The sequence below is a fragment of the Gymnoscopelus braueri genome (assembly GCF_963280865.1).
Source record: "Gymnoscopelus braueri genome assembly, chromosome: 20".
NCBI classification, from domain to species: Eukaryota; Metazoa; Chordata; class Actinopteri; order Myctophiformes; family Myctophidae; genus Gymnoscopelus; species Gymnoscopelus braueri.
In genome coordinates this window covers 11,027,778-11,042,979 of record NC_137622.1, presented here as the reverse complement: position 1 = coordinate 11,042,979, position 15,202 = coordinate 11,027,778, and the positions used below count along the sequence as shown (strand labels likewise).

At 40.3% G+C, this 15,202-nt stretch overlaps 1 protein-coding gene across 1 annotated transcript; it reads right to left on the bottom strand.

Moving 5' to 3' along the window:
• Positions 1-358: 358 nt before the first annotated feature.
• gpx3 (glutathione peroxidase 3) lies at positions 359-5,291 on the bottom strand. The gene is made up of 5 exons (XM_080416045.1): positions 5,155-5,291; positions 3,106-3,256; positions 2,876-2,993; positions 2,326-2,425; positions 359-1,277 (listed from the first exon to the last, which is right to left on the bottom strand). The coding sequence occupies exons 1-5, from the start codon at positions 5,230-5,232 to the stop codon at positions 1,059-1,061; spliced, it is 666 nt and encodes a 221-aa protein (XP_080272171.1). The 5' UTR covers positions 5,233-5,291; the 3' UTR covers positions 359-1,058.
• Between the last annotated feature and the right edge of the window lie 9,911 nt (positions 5,292-15,202).

Here is a 15,202-nt window from a genome sequence, read left to right as displayed (position 1 = left end):
TCACTTCTTACCTATTTTAGGATAGATACTAGTTATACTATGTAGATGTATATGTTGGTTACTTGTTCACATGTTATCTAGATATACTGTACATTGACCACAGATGTTAAGTATATTTAGATGGCATGTTGATTAGACAGATGCTAGGTTTGGTGTTTACTTTCTAGTTACTTTGTAGCACTAAATGACATTACCCTGTTGTTTGTTGACAAGAGTTCATGCCATTTACTCCGATCTTGTACTTTGCAAGTCGCTCTGAGTTCTGACATGCGTCTGCTTGTGTTGTCATTGCCCTTGTATTTGTACACAGCCCCAATGTTTCTGGGAAGAAGTTGGCACGCAACAGCATCTTGTTTCACATGATTTATTGAAAGTAGTTAACATCCAAGCTATTGTGGCTAACAGGTCCTGGGGTGTGGGAGACTGACGTGATGCTGAGATCGCATGGCAGCCTGAATGCACTCAATAGCTGGCATGGACCCCAGACTCCGAAGTAGGCACCACAGAATGACTGTTTTCAAGCCTCTTCTTCATTCAACACGTCAACTCCATGTACCAGGACCCGTTACACACTGGTAGGTGGTGGCTCTAAACATTTATGGTTAGTCAAATGCTTTATGTGTTGATACCTAAAATCTACACAATCATATTCTACTCTTAATTGAACAGAAAGGGGTTTTCAGAATCAGATGAATATGTTACAACTTTGCATCAGAAGGGATGTTTAAAATAAGCTTAAGACTTAAAGGAGTAGTTCACCCCAAAAAGTATTTATTTTCTATCAATTACACGCAGCATGAAGCCTTGATTTGGGGAGATTTTGTTTTTGTCGCATTCCTGAGCCAAACATTTGATGTCCGGCGGAGTCTCCTACCGGAAACATTAGCATCTTTCTGCCGGTCATCAAATTATTGGCTTAGGAATGCGACAAAAACAAAAAAATCTCCATGAATCCAAGGCTTCATGGGGTGTGTAATTGATAGAAAATAAGTAATTTTTTGGGTGAACTACTTTAAGCTTATTTTAAACCTCATCCATTTAAGTGTGGATTAATTGCCCTAATTAACAACCTGCTTAGCATTGAGTTGGAAGTATTTGCGAATGTCGGCCCGGACCTCAGACACATTGACCCGGGAAAACCACCTCATCACTGGCTTCCCGTCAGGCCCAACCAGGAACTTCTCAAAGTTCCACTTGATGTCATTAACCCTCAGAGGGTCCCAGAACAGCCTATTGGTGGGGTTTCCAAAGCTGTCTCCAACAGGTGGGCAGGAGTTCTGGAAGGCAAGATAAAAGATATGAATCACATAGCTCAACGCGTAACGGTGCCGAACATTTCCCAGTTAAAGTAGCATTTCACCCATTTTCAAGTTTGAAATCTTGTTTGAAATTACCATTGATGATATCATTAGAGTAAAGTTTTTTAACTGTCCACAGCCCACCTCGGGGATGCAGAGCAAGTAAACAAAAATGGTACCGAGCATTAGTGAGGACTAATTATAGATGAGGTTGCAAATGGTTGAAGTGCTCCTTTAAAACTAAAGCATCAGTTTCTACACATTCTACATTTCTACATTCTATTGTACTAAATATCAAGTGATGTTTGTTTTCTGTACGGTTTACTGGATAAATATAGTGGAACCTCTGTATCCTGTGCTGAATACAGTGAGGCGAGGTGACCTAGTGCAAGTGTATAATCGTTATAATGTAATAACCATTTGTGATTTAAAGCTGCAATCCGTCAAATGTTTTGTCCTCTCCCAACAAAGAGAGGTAGGCCTAATAGGCTCTGTGCATGACTGTAGTTCCCTTTTCCAGAAGGTGGCATTTCCTTCCCCGTTTATCATAGCTTCAGTTGATTGGCTCAGCAGCAGATTTGAACTGGAAACAAACTACACCTTCACATGTGTCTCAGGTTCAAATCTGCTGCTGAGCCAATCAAATGAAGCTATGAGAAACTGTCCTGGAACACGAAACGGGAATGCCACCTTCTAGAAAAGGAAACTACAGTCATGCACAGAGCCTATTACAACCATAGAAATACAGTTTAACGATGTCTGAACTACAATAAAGATGGCCGCGCATCTGGTGTCCAATCCGGTGCAGCGTCTGCTTCAAATAAATGTATTGACATTGTCAACCAGTAGGTGTCTTACCCAACACTAGTGTCTAAATGTCTCAATGGAAGAGTAGGGAGACCACCTCCAACCACTGCAGATGTGCTAGTTATTATGTATTAATTTACCCCACCATACTTATTTATCATCATAATATTCATCATGTTTTGAATTGCATATTTTGCTCACCATTTTTAAATAAACTTACCTTTAGGTATGTGTAAAGTCCATGTTCATTTGCTCCATTCACATCAGCCTTCTGAAACATCAGGAAGTTTGGAACAAATCCATTGCCGGGTCTAACATGCCTGGAATCCAGAAAGGGGTATAAGCTTATCAGTGGACATGCACTTCAACCAGCCAGTGATTCATGAGCCCTGGCCTGGCAGCTGCCCTATATTCAGTACAGGTTACACAACTTCAATCTCTATCACATAAGCCTGGCTATGGATATGAGAAGACTGACCGGGATCTAAGATTATAGATTCTATGTACATAAGAGTGAAAGTGATCCCACTCCCCCAAGGATGCTTAGCCAGAATAAATGAAGCTTTGTTGATTGATGTGGGATTTACCCAAATTGCAGTTTCTTTCCTTACATCCTGCTATGCAGGATCAAGTGTAACACAATCTGATTAAAAGAAATGCAGATACATGTTTAGTTGTGACTTTGGCCTTATTGTCATGTTTTCTCTGTTTTTACGCATTTGGTTGAAGAAGCTGAACTGGGAAGAAGAATAAAAAATAGTTTTTCTCACTTTAATAATGCTGGGATTTCATGATTACTCGCTGGTTCTTGTTTCCCAAATTGATTGCAGGGAATACCCAGAATGGTGAAACCATAAGGCTTCATCTCCTCATGTAGTGCATTCAACTCTGAAAAAAGAAAGTACAATTCATGTTATTCAGGTAACCTGCCCCAAGGATACACTGAGATTTACACCACTGTTAAATGCACAGTAATACAGCTTATAGTGTCAGTATTTACCCAAGTACTGGAAGGTTAGACCTCAGTACGTGGCTACGTTGACAAAGAGGACGGTTTTTCCTGCATACTCGCTGAAAGAGACCGTGCGACTCCCGTTCAAGGTTCTGGCACCGTAACTGTAAATTGTGCCATCTGTGGATGAGTCACACACCTGTGGATAGAAAAACACAAGTCAGAAGGGCTTATTATTGTTTCATCTGGCCAACAGCCAACACAGTGATCAATAACTTCTCAGTGTAGTATTTTGTTCATGGAGGCTGCTGAAGCCTTTTGTGATTTTGTTAGGTAGCCTAAACACCAAATTGACAATAAACACATAACGTAACACTGGCATCCAAAATGATGCAGATGAAGATTTTTTTATCCCACAAGTGTCTCTTGCATCCATGATTTCAGCATCTCTGACAGCGCGACTTTCTAACAGAAAGCTGTGGTTTAAAGCTGACTTCTGCCCACTAGATTAGTCAATCATCTTTATTGAAGGCTTTTAGTCAACTCATGTAATATATTTGATGCAGGTTCATTTTGCACATTTACCCTCTTCCACTTAACAATAATTTGGTAGAGTAACAGATCTGTTTACACTATTGATTGTTGTATTCAACATCTTGTTGACTTATAGTCAACTGTCAGTTTGTTCAGATGATTAAATCGTAACATGGTGTACGTGCACCTTTTTTGTTATGATGATGAAACAAAATGTAAGAGAATGTGACATTCAAGAGGGAGTGGACTATTTTCCTTCTTTTTAGCAAGCATTATTTATGAAAACACCCTCATGAATGTAATCTATTAAGAAACAATGTCTAATGTGTGGATACAGTTGGGTAAATATTTATTTTATCAGGATTCCAGTGCAACTATCAAAAGCACACACAAAAACGTGATTGTCAAGGTAATCATGCTAAGTAGATTTCAAGGCTATTAATAAACAAGGATAAATAAGGTTTTGGCTCAACCCTCTGTTATTTAAACTAGAGTAGGCTACTGACATGACTACTACAAAACAGATCCTGATCAGAGGTAGGCTACGGTTTACAATGATTGTTAAAAGGATGACACAAAAAGCCCTTTGGGCTTGTTTGTTTCCATTGTGGTCCTGTGTTTTCAATTCATTAAAACGTTTAAAGACATAATAATGTACTATAATAAACAAGACATAATCAACACTATAGCAATTAGCAAGTCCGTATTGTTCAATAAAAAGCATTTCAATCCGATTGGTGGCCATTTTCTCCGTATTTTCTCCACGTGACCCTATCGGTTGGGAGGTGTATTGCACTCTGATAACTTATAACTCTATGAAAAAATGGCCACCAATCGGATTAAAATGCTTTTTATTGAACAATACGGTAAATACGGGTACTTCTGAGGACCCGTACAAAATTGTAACAACCGTGGCCATTGAGTAAGCACTTTATATTTTAAATCTGAAAGTTTATGTAGATGTACGGACCAAAAAGGGAGAAAGTGCAAACTTAATTTTGAAGATCATCCAAGACGGATGAGTCAGATGACCGCCTTGTGATCCAAGGATATATTAAACCTGCCTGGTTGTCTCAAATCCTATTCAACTAAAACACAAGCTCCCAATGTCAATCAAACAAAATATAGCCGCGCTCACGTCAATAACAGCACCGTTTGCACAAACTTTGAAATGTTAATGTGCGACATTACTGCAACATCAATCTCTCCTCTCCCCGGCATAGTTATAATCTATCATAGAGTTATAATAATATATCATATATAATATATCATATAATATATCGCTCCCCGGCCGGAACATATGGGTCCTCCAACTGCAGTAGGGTATATTATTATTATTCCCCAAATAAGCGCTGATTTAAAATAAGCAGTGGCTGCATTTTAAGTAACCGTTTCCACGACTTGTCTTGGTGATATCAATAGACTGTGTCACACCACACAGCGGATCTACAAGCCTACATTGTGAACTTCTAGATCTGCAATTTCACTATTCTTAGATTCTTGAACAGTTTCACCAATAATGAAATAAATGCCCAGGGGCGCCAGGCTGAAAGTGTTCCCTACCTGGGTGAGTGGGTATTGGCCCACAGATGGTCGTAGAAGACCCAGTAGGACCAAAGGTAAGACCGACGTCCAGCCCATTCTGACTGGGTGAGATCAGTTCTCTCTGGGTTCAGAAGATCATCTGCACACCGCTGGTCACACACGACACGATAAAATAGACAGCTGTGCTGACGCACCTTTCATTTTCAGCCAATCAGACTCCAGTGTCCACTGCCTGTCTGTCTGTCTGTCTGTCTGTCTGTCTGTCTGTCTGCCTGTCTGCCTGTCTGCCTGTCTGTCTGTTGCCACGCTTCACTTTCTGGCCACCCATAGTGTTTATGTCAGGTTTATTTAGGCTACTTTATTCAGGACTGACTGAGGTGCGTGATGTCTGTCTTAATAACAGTTTATTAAAAAAGTATAAAGTTGGCAGCTCTACACATCAAATTCAATCAGAGAAAGAGGCATGGATAGATAGATATTATAACAATAGATAGACTATTATTGTAATGATTGTGAAAAACAGCAAATTGTGCCAAATGTTAGAGCTAGAACCGTCTTATTTACTAATATAAGAATGTCAGTGCTGAACCAGATGTGGGTTTGCATATTTTGCATGGACCAACTCTCCCCTCAGCTGTTGCCATGGTGAGCTGACTTGGCCATTATGCCCTGCAGGTGGTAAACATGCTTTCCTTTCTGGTCTTTTTCCATTTCACCAGAAGCATCAGAACAGTTATAACATGCACACTGGAGTAATGAACCAAGAGGCTTGTGTTTTTCTCAAGTGCACTTTCTTTTAGAAGGACTGTTGTGAATTTAGGAGGCCCTCGGTGTGGTCCTATAGCAGTAGGCCTACTCGGTGGTGTGTGAAAACTCAGTTGAAGAAAATCCTCTGTGGTAAAGCGGTGGGCCGGGAGAACAAGATGACAAAAGGCAGTAGATCATGCGACAGGTTCACAAAGTGTAGCCTATTACACACACAGGGAATACATAGTAAGAAAGAAAGCAGGTGCGCTTCCTCTGGATGCCTTTTTGTTTAGGCAGTGGGTGCTCAGCTATAAATATAACCTCATTCAAAAAACACCGAAGTGGAAAAAGCGGCACTCCAAAATAAAGGATGCAAGACTGGCTCAGTTAAACAATCTTATTTATTGGGAATGCTTGGCGAGTTTCGGCCTCAGCCTTCCTCAGAGCAGATTTAAAAAGTGAATAGGGAATACATAGTGTTGGACACGATGACCAGAAGATATGCGACATAGAATGAACAGAACGCAATAGGATAAGAATAAGGATGACCTTACTGTAGGAATCTAACAGATGCATCTCGTAACAATAATGAATGATGTATTAGGACAACAACAAGATGTTGTTGTCCTAATCTAATCTCAACTGAAAGGTTATCAAGTAGCCTACATTGGCTGCGGGTACATGGACAGTTTCATTCGGAATGAATACACTTCTATTCGGAATGAATGAATGGATGAATTCATTCAGAATAGATTTGCTCATGTAAACACCTCAATTGGAATAGAATATTCCATTCCAGTCTGACCCGAATGAATTTTCATTCGGGTTAGGAGGGGTGGTATAGACCATTTGAATCGGTATATACCAACCGGAATTGACCATGTAAACACCTTATTCCGAACGCTCCTCTCTGTTTGGAATACATGCATTCCTTTGCGCATGTCCGTGCTTAGTAGTGCTGTCAGAATTGTCCAAAAATGACCTATTAAATCTCTAATTCGGCCACGGTTGGTGCTGAGAAGCGCTCACTCCTGCGGGATAAAATGAATGATTCTATTCTATAGCGTCATTTAATAAGCCTGTCATGGTTAAGCCCAGACTTGTCGAGGAGAACGGACGCTCCGAGGATTGCTGGCCGGCTACACTTATATGGATATTTTTCTAAACAGGTATTTTAGTCCTCAGTTTTTAAAAAGAATCCCTGGCCACATGACAAAGATTTAAAAAAAAATCCCTGTCCACACGTAAACGCAGAAACGCATTGATCAGCTGCAAGCTTCAATTTGAAATCAGATTTTACATTTATTTTATATATGAGGGGCCAAATACATATACATTTTTAATCACATGTTAAGGCCCAATACTGCAATAGCTGCATTATTTTAATAGCATACGTGAACAAAAATAAATGAAAACAACATTATTAGGGCGCAGCTGCAGCGAAAACGTTTGAGTTTTACTTCATCAATTCATTCCATGGGCAGCTGGAACGGTCGTCCCAAAACACCCCGCCCCATGCACCTTTTGAGCGGGCCATACGCGGCCGCTCCATGGTCGCTGGATTTTCACCCGGGGCGATTGTGTTTTAGGACGACAGACCCCGCATACAACCCGTGTGCGCTACTCGGCGCACGGCGCAGAAAGAGGGGTTTCGTCACAGTGAATGAGTTACAGCATGTTTCAAAGCCTTTTCATAATAATACAAGAAAAACGTGACATTTGGCATAATGAGTAGCCTATACTTTCTACTTTAAGTGTATTTTGATGCCAATACTTTTGTACTTTAGCCATAAATGAGCGTGCCTTGTTTCATAGACTGTAAGTGTTGCTCTCTCTCTCTCTCATTTATTATTATAATGACCATGAGCGGTCGGGTGTTTATGTAGGCCTATTATTATTTATTATTATGACCATGTGCGAATGCGCGATGACGTCATCGTACCTACATGAGAAATGTGACAAATAGTATAGGCTAGCCTAAGTTTTACCGTGTCTGGTACCAATACAAAAAAAGAAACTGGTCTGAACTTGTAGATCTGCTAATTTTGCATTAAAACGGCGATAACAAAGGAACACAGGCTTGCACCGCATACAACGCTGCCTGGTCAGGAGTCGGGGCGTTGCTTCCCGGCCTGCCTACGACCAACAGACGACCAACAGACCTCCGCCGCGGAGGCACAAGGGGGCTATTGCCTCCTCCCCATGCCCACCAGGGGAAGCTCTGCTCTGGGTAGTGGCCCCTGGTCCATGCCCGGGCGTAGGCGGGAACCACTTTGCGCATGTCCAAAGTTATATTCCGAATGAATGCTTTGGGTCATGTAAACGAGGAATACTTTTATTCAGGTCCCATGTAAACAGGTGAGTGTATCAGATTCCTCTATTCGGAATGAGTTCATTCGGAATGAATTCATTCTGAATGAATACATGATGGTCCATGTACCCACAGCCATTGTGTCATTATGGCCGTGGACTCACTAGCCTATTCATAACAGGGACTAACCATTAACCATATTCAGAACAGTTAATGCCACAAAGAGACAATTAGGTATGATATTTACGTGATCATATAGGCAGTTACTATATGTTTATATGTTTGGTTTGTCTAATATTCTTGTTTAATGTGATTAATAAACATTTGTTTAAAATAAATGTTTTTTTAATGATCCTCAGAACTCTGCATAATTGTATCTGCTCTAGCCTAGATTATAAATAGCCATTTTTACCAGTTTAAATATATATATTTTCTTACTTTAAAATGTTATCCCGCGATTTTTGTAACCCATTTTTTTCACCCGGTGCCAATTTCCTAAGTGATCCTGGGCGCTACACCAGCCCTACACCCGCGCTACACCAGTCCCCCACAGCCGAGGGAGGCCAGGGTCGAGCTCATGCTTCCTTCAATGCATGAGAGCCAACTGACCTTCTTGTCACCTGACAGGGGGGAGTTTCCCTGGTAGGACGTAGCGCGTGGAAGGAACACGTTATTCCAACCAGTTCCCTTCCCCTCCATCAGGCGCCCCGGCTGTCATGGGGGAGGCGGTATAGCGACCAGGATTACTACATGTTTTTGTGAGGGTATTAACTACCCTAGGAGACACGGGGAGAACATGCAAACTCCACACAGAGTAGGCCCATTCGCCAACCCCACCTAGGGTATGGGCGCTGATGACGCGGAGGAGAAGACACGCCCCCAGCACCCACAGCGTCCCCGGCGGGAATCGAACCCAGGAGCTGTGAGGCGACAGCGCTACCGACTGCGCCACCGTGCCCCCATATTTAATAGCTTACGCATCTTTTGTAGTGTTCCAATTCCAAACGTAATGTTCTAAATATACATTTCCAATTGGTAGTGGCTGACAAGGTGTGGAATATTTGACCCATATCTCCTCTATTAAGTATTGTGTTTTGGATCACTGATTTTAGTATAAAGTTACCACGTTTGTTTTGCGAAGACATTCAAATGCTATTCTCCCATATGTTTCTGTAGATCTGTTGGCCTTTCATTCTTTGCCACCTTAGAAACCTTTTGATCCATTGTTTGGAGGGGCACCCTGGGCCTTCTTCACCTGTTATTCAAAGTTGAGTGTTTACAGTAGAACAGTAAAAATAGGGGGTTGAAAGAACCCTTTTGGCCAGATCATTGTTATCTCTAAGTTCATTATCATATCAATTATCCTAGTTCCTTTCTTGAGAAGTTGCCAGTCTGTCTACTGCTCACACACAAAGCGACAATTTAATGTCGCTTTGTCCTTGCTGTAATCGCTGTCTTGCAAATAAAGACTTACAAAGTATCTTCAACCAGTGGCGTCAGTTCAGTAAAAGCTAGGGTATTGTAGGGTTAACTATCTGGGGCGCGCGGCCAAGCCGCGCGGCCCCTTTTTCGGCCGCACGGAAACAAATTTGGGGGCCCCTTTTTGGGGGGGCCCTTTTTCGGCCGCACGGCTTGTCTGCTGCGGGGGTTGCTGTGTCAGTCTTTTTACCAAAAAATGCACGCAGAGAGGTCTGCTTCCTTTTCATTTTAACTCACTGTTCACAAGTAAATAAAACAGCCTGTCTGCTATTGAAAAAACGCACCTCTGCTGCTTGCTAATTAACAATAATGCATTGCACCTGTGTTGAACCTGGGATTCCCAGGCTGGGCCTGGGAATATACCATTTGACAAGATAGGGGAGAATAGGGAAGATACAAGCAGTTGTGAAGAATGAAATACCCTGTGAAAGCAATCATTTTGCATTGGTAGTTATTTTACTGAAATTTAATAACAGAATAATCAACGCAGATAGGCAGAGACATTCATGGATTTATTTTTTATTAAAACAAATTAAAAAAAATTATAATATATATTTATTTATTTTCCCCCCTGGAGCCAGGGTATGGCAGCTGCCATAGCCTGCCATACCCAATTGACGCCTCTGTCTTCAACTCTGACTCAAGACTCTCTTCCACGGAGATAATATACGACACAGGTGGCTGCTGACTTTTGGCTATATTGGTTAATTCTAAGCCCAGATGTGATTGTAGCTCCTACCTGGTCACTGGTAGGTATTTTCTGCATCAGAATGGCTTGGTTTCTTGAATCAAGAATGAATCTTATATTTCAAACCCAAAGCCCATCAGAACAATATACCAGCGGACATGCCTCGAAAAGACCATGTGGGCCATAATATGTATTATTACTCTGGCCAAAAAGTTATTGCAGCGGTATACCTGGTAACTGAAAGCTTGTTTCTGCCTCAAAATGACTTGATTTAATTCTTGAGGGTGATATTTCTTGGTCCGATTGGGCTATAATGTTTGAATTATAACCCTCAAGAATGAAACCAAGCCATTATGATGCAGAAAATACCTTCCAGTGACCAGGAAGGAGCTGCAATCACTTTTTGGCGAGGAACTTTTTATGGCATATGGCCATTTGTATATTGGTCTCCTAGGGCTATAATGTTTGAAATATAACCGCCAAGAATGAAATCAAGTCATTTTGAGGCAGAAACAAGCTTTCAGGTAGCAGGTAGAACTACGACCACTTTTTGGCAAGAGTAATAATACATATTATGGCTCATATGGTGTTTTAGAGGTAAGTCCACAGGTGTATTGTTCTGATTGACTGAATGTCTAAAATAGAACCCTCAAGAATGAAATGAAGCCATTCTGATGCTGAAAATACTGCCAGTTACCAGGTAGGAGCTGCAGTCACTTTTGGCAGGAGTTATAGAAAATGCTTTTTATGCCATGGCCTTTTATATATGGTCATACGGAGAAAAGAAAACCTATATCTCCACATGAAGGGTCAAAAACCTCCTAACTCCACTTGAGCTGTAATTGGGTAAAGTGATGATAATATAAGGACCCATTCAAGTGTCTGACAATGTATAAAGTCACCATACCAACTGTTCTAAAAACATGTTTTTTTTTTCTTCCTGAAAGGTAAATTTTTTGGACAGAGATATACAGTATTGGACACATGACGTGACCTTAAGATATGAGACACGGACAAAAACAAAAAGTACTTGATTGTCATGGCGTCAAGTGTATCAGTATGTGCTTACGCAGATGAGAGTGAACACATGTAGGCTACTGTATGTGTCTGGGTCAATTAGATAATGGTCAGTCATAATCATTCTACAATAGAACAGTCTATAATATTTGCAATATAACCCTAAAAAATGAAATCAAGTTATTTTGAAGCAGAAACAAGCTTTCAGTTACCAGGTAGGAGCTGCAATAACTTTTTGGCAAGAGTAAGTACTGTAAGTCCACTGGTGTATTGTTCTGATTTGGCTATAATGTTTGAAATATACCCTCAAGAAAGAAACAAAGCCATTCTGATGCAGAAAATAGTTCCAGTGACCAGGTATAGGAGCTGCAGTCACTTTTGGCAAGGTTAAATCTGCTTTTTATGGCATATGGCCTTTTACAGGTATGTCCTCTGATAAAATGATCTGATTGGGCTAATGTTTGGGGTTAAAAATTTCAAATATTATAGACCAATAAGACCAAGAAATATCTCCCCCAAGAATGAAATCAAGTCATTTTGAGGCAGAAACAAGCTTTCAGTTACCAGGTAGGAGCTGCAATCACTTTTTGGCAGGAGGAAAACTGCATGCTTTTTATGGCATCTATGAAATATATTCGGAGGTGGATGAAGTACTCAACCCCATGTACTTGAGTAAGATACTCCTGATAAAATTTACTCCACTACAAGTAAAAGCTCAGTCAAAATGTTTCTCAAGTAGCCTAAGAGTAAAAAGGTCATTGCTTTTAAATATTGAAAAAAAAAGTACAAGTAAAAGTTAAATTAAGTACATTTCTTAATTTTTATATCAATGAATTGCTGTAATGTTTCCACAATGAATTTATAGGATCTTGTAACTCTTGTTTCAGAGAAGTAACTCTCTAAAATTTAGAGAGTTACTTCTCTGAAACAAGAGTGTCTGCGTGCCCACATCAAGTCACTTTTTGACCATTGCGGCCCAGACTCCAAAATGAGTTTGACAAGCCTGCTCTAAAACCACCTGCACTGCATGCACTGCAAGCACATCTTGCTTGTAGAACCACTATGTTATACAAAGCCGGCAGAAACACCTATGAAACATTGATTGATGTAGTTTATTTAGTAAGACATGAGAATAGTACATGACAGTACATAACAGTACATGGTAGTACAAATTCACAATACAAGGTCTACTAAACTGGAACTTTCATTAAGCACTAAGCTTGTTTAAGATGAGAACCCCATGCACACAAATCATGATGTCATATAAGAGGCAGACGGATATGCACACTACTATACAGAATGTCATACAATCAGCTTTCAGGTTACTGGTATGAAGAGAGAAAAAATCACACCCTGTGTGAAGTGGGCGGTGTCTTGCTAGCTAATCACAATACTGAATGGAGTCGATCAATCATGTACAAAAGATAAATACATTTATTGAAACACTCTTTATGATGGACGAAACCATAACTTGAAAAAAACAAATATTTGGTTTTTTCAAGTTATGCTTTCTTATATAGGGCTATGCACATGTGTCATGTGACACTGGCCAATCACAGTCCTGAATAGACTGTGATTGGCCAATCACAGCGCAGGATAATTCTACTAATTTCCTGGGCCCAGATCACAGCGCAGGAGTTAGTACATTTTTCCAAATCTCACTTATAGGGGCGGTTTCACCGCCCAAAAATCACACCCTGTGTGAAGTGGGCGGTGTCTTCCTAGCTAACCACAATACTGAATGGAGTCAACCAATGATGTACAAAAAATCACACCCTGTGTGAAGTGGGCGGTGTCTTGCTAGCTAATCACAATACTGAATGGAGTCAACCAATCATGTACAAAAGATAAATACATTTATTGAAACACTCTTTATGATGGACGAAACCATAACTTGAAAAAAACAAATATTTGGTTTTTTTCAAGTTATGGTTGCTTATATAGGGCTATGCACATGTGTCATGTGACACTGGCAAATCACAGTCCTGAATAGACTGTGATTGGCCAATCACAGCGCAGGATAATTCTACTAATTTCCTGGGCCCAGATCACAGCGCAGGAGAATGTACATTTTTCCAAATCTCACTTATAGGGGCGGTTTCACCGCCCAAAAATAAATAACTATATAACTAAATAACTATAAATACATTTATTGAAACACTCTTTATGATGGACAAAACCATAACTTGAAAAAAAACAATTTATGGTTTTTTTCAAGTTATGGTTGCTTATATAGGGCTATGCACATGTGTCATGTGACACTGGCCAATCACAGTCCTGAATAGATTGTGATTGGCCAATCTCAGCGCAGGATAATTGTACAAATTTCCAAACCTCACTTTCAGGGCCGGTTTCACTGCCCAAGATATTTGTACATTTTTCCAAATCTCACTTATAGGGGCGGTTTCACCGCCCAAAAAAAATAAATATATATATATATACAAAAGAGGAAAATGAAGGAGGGGGGGGGGTAGGGGGGGTAGGTTAAGACTTAGACAGGGGCCATTTTCGAATTGCAGCCCCCTGAAGGTGTATCTTTAGGGCAGTTTTGAAAGTGAGTAGGGTTTTACACTCCTTTACTCCTTTTGGTAGGGCATTCCACATTTTTGATGAATAGCATGAGAACGAGTTCATTCCCTTAGTTCAGCCAAATCTGGGTTGAACATGATTTGTGGAGCTGCCTCTGGTGTTATGATCATGGACTTCATTAACATTTTGGAAGTATTTTGACAAATACAGGGGGATCCCAATGTTGTGGTGCATCTTGAAGACCAGGCCCATAGCAAGTTGCTGTACTCTGTCGTCCTCAACCCTAAGCCATCCAATCCTAGCAAAATGAGCAGGGGTTAGATGGGTAGGATAGGAATGACTGAGGAACCAGAATTAAATACTTTTACTCCTATACACCCATACAAGATGTAACAAAGAGGTGAGCGGAGGGGGAAGCCAGAAATACGGCTAGTGTGAGAGCAGAAGTGTGGCCTTCCCTAAAATTGCATTTTAGGGAAGAACAAAGAAACGGCCAACCTAAAACTACTCAGTACTTTACCACCTTCCTAGAAATGTACTCGAGTAAAAGTCAAATATTTTTCTTGGAAATGTACTCAAGTAAGAGTAATAAGTATTACAAAAATCTATTACTCAAATGTACTTAATTAAAGTACTCAAGTACATTTACTCCGTTACTGTCCACCACTGAATATATTAAATATAAACCTCAAGGATGAAACCTAGCCATTCTGATGGAGAAAATACCTTCCAGTGACCAGGTAGGAGCTGCAATCAGTTTTTGGCAGGAGGAAAACCGCTCAAAAGTTTCATTTTATGGATTATATTTGCTCTTTATTGGTATTTCAATGGATACATACATTGTCTGGTGGGGCTATGTTTCAAGGCAGACATCCAGTCAGCAGATAGGAGATGCAATCACTTTTTTTGCAGCTAGAAAAATGCAATTTCATGGCTTATATTGGCTCTATACAGGTATTCCAAGGACTGGGTGGGCTATAATCTTTGAAATATAACACTCAGGAATGAAACCAAGCCATTCTGATGCAGAAAATACTTTCCAGTGACCAGGTAGGAGCTGCAATCACTTTTTTTCTTGGATTATATTCCCTGTAAAGTTGTAAGAGAGCATAGATGTCTAATTGGCCTATTGTATTGTGTTATTATATGTTCGTGTCATATTTACATTTAAAGTAGAATATTTGTATGGATGGACATCTAAGGCTTTTGTAGAATTAACCAATTTAGCCAATGATCCAATAAAGTCAGAAGCCAGTTATAAAATGTAATTTAGAACAATACGTTTGAGCAGGTAA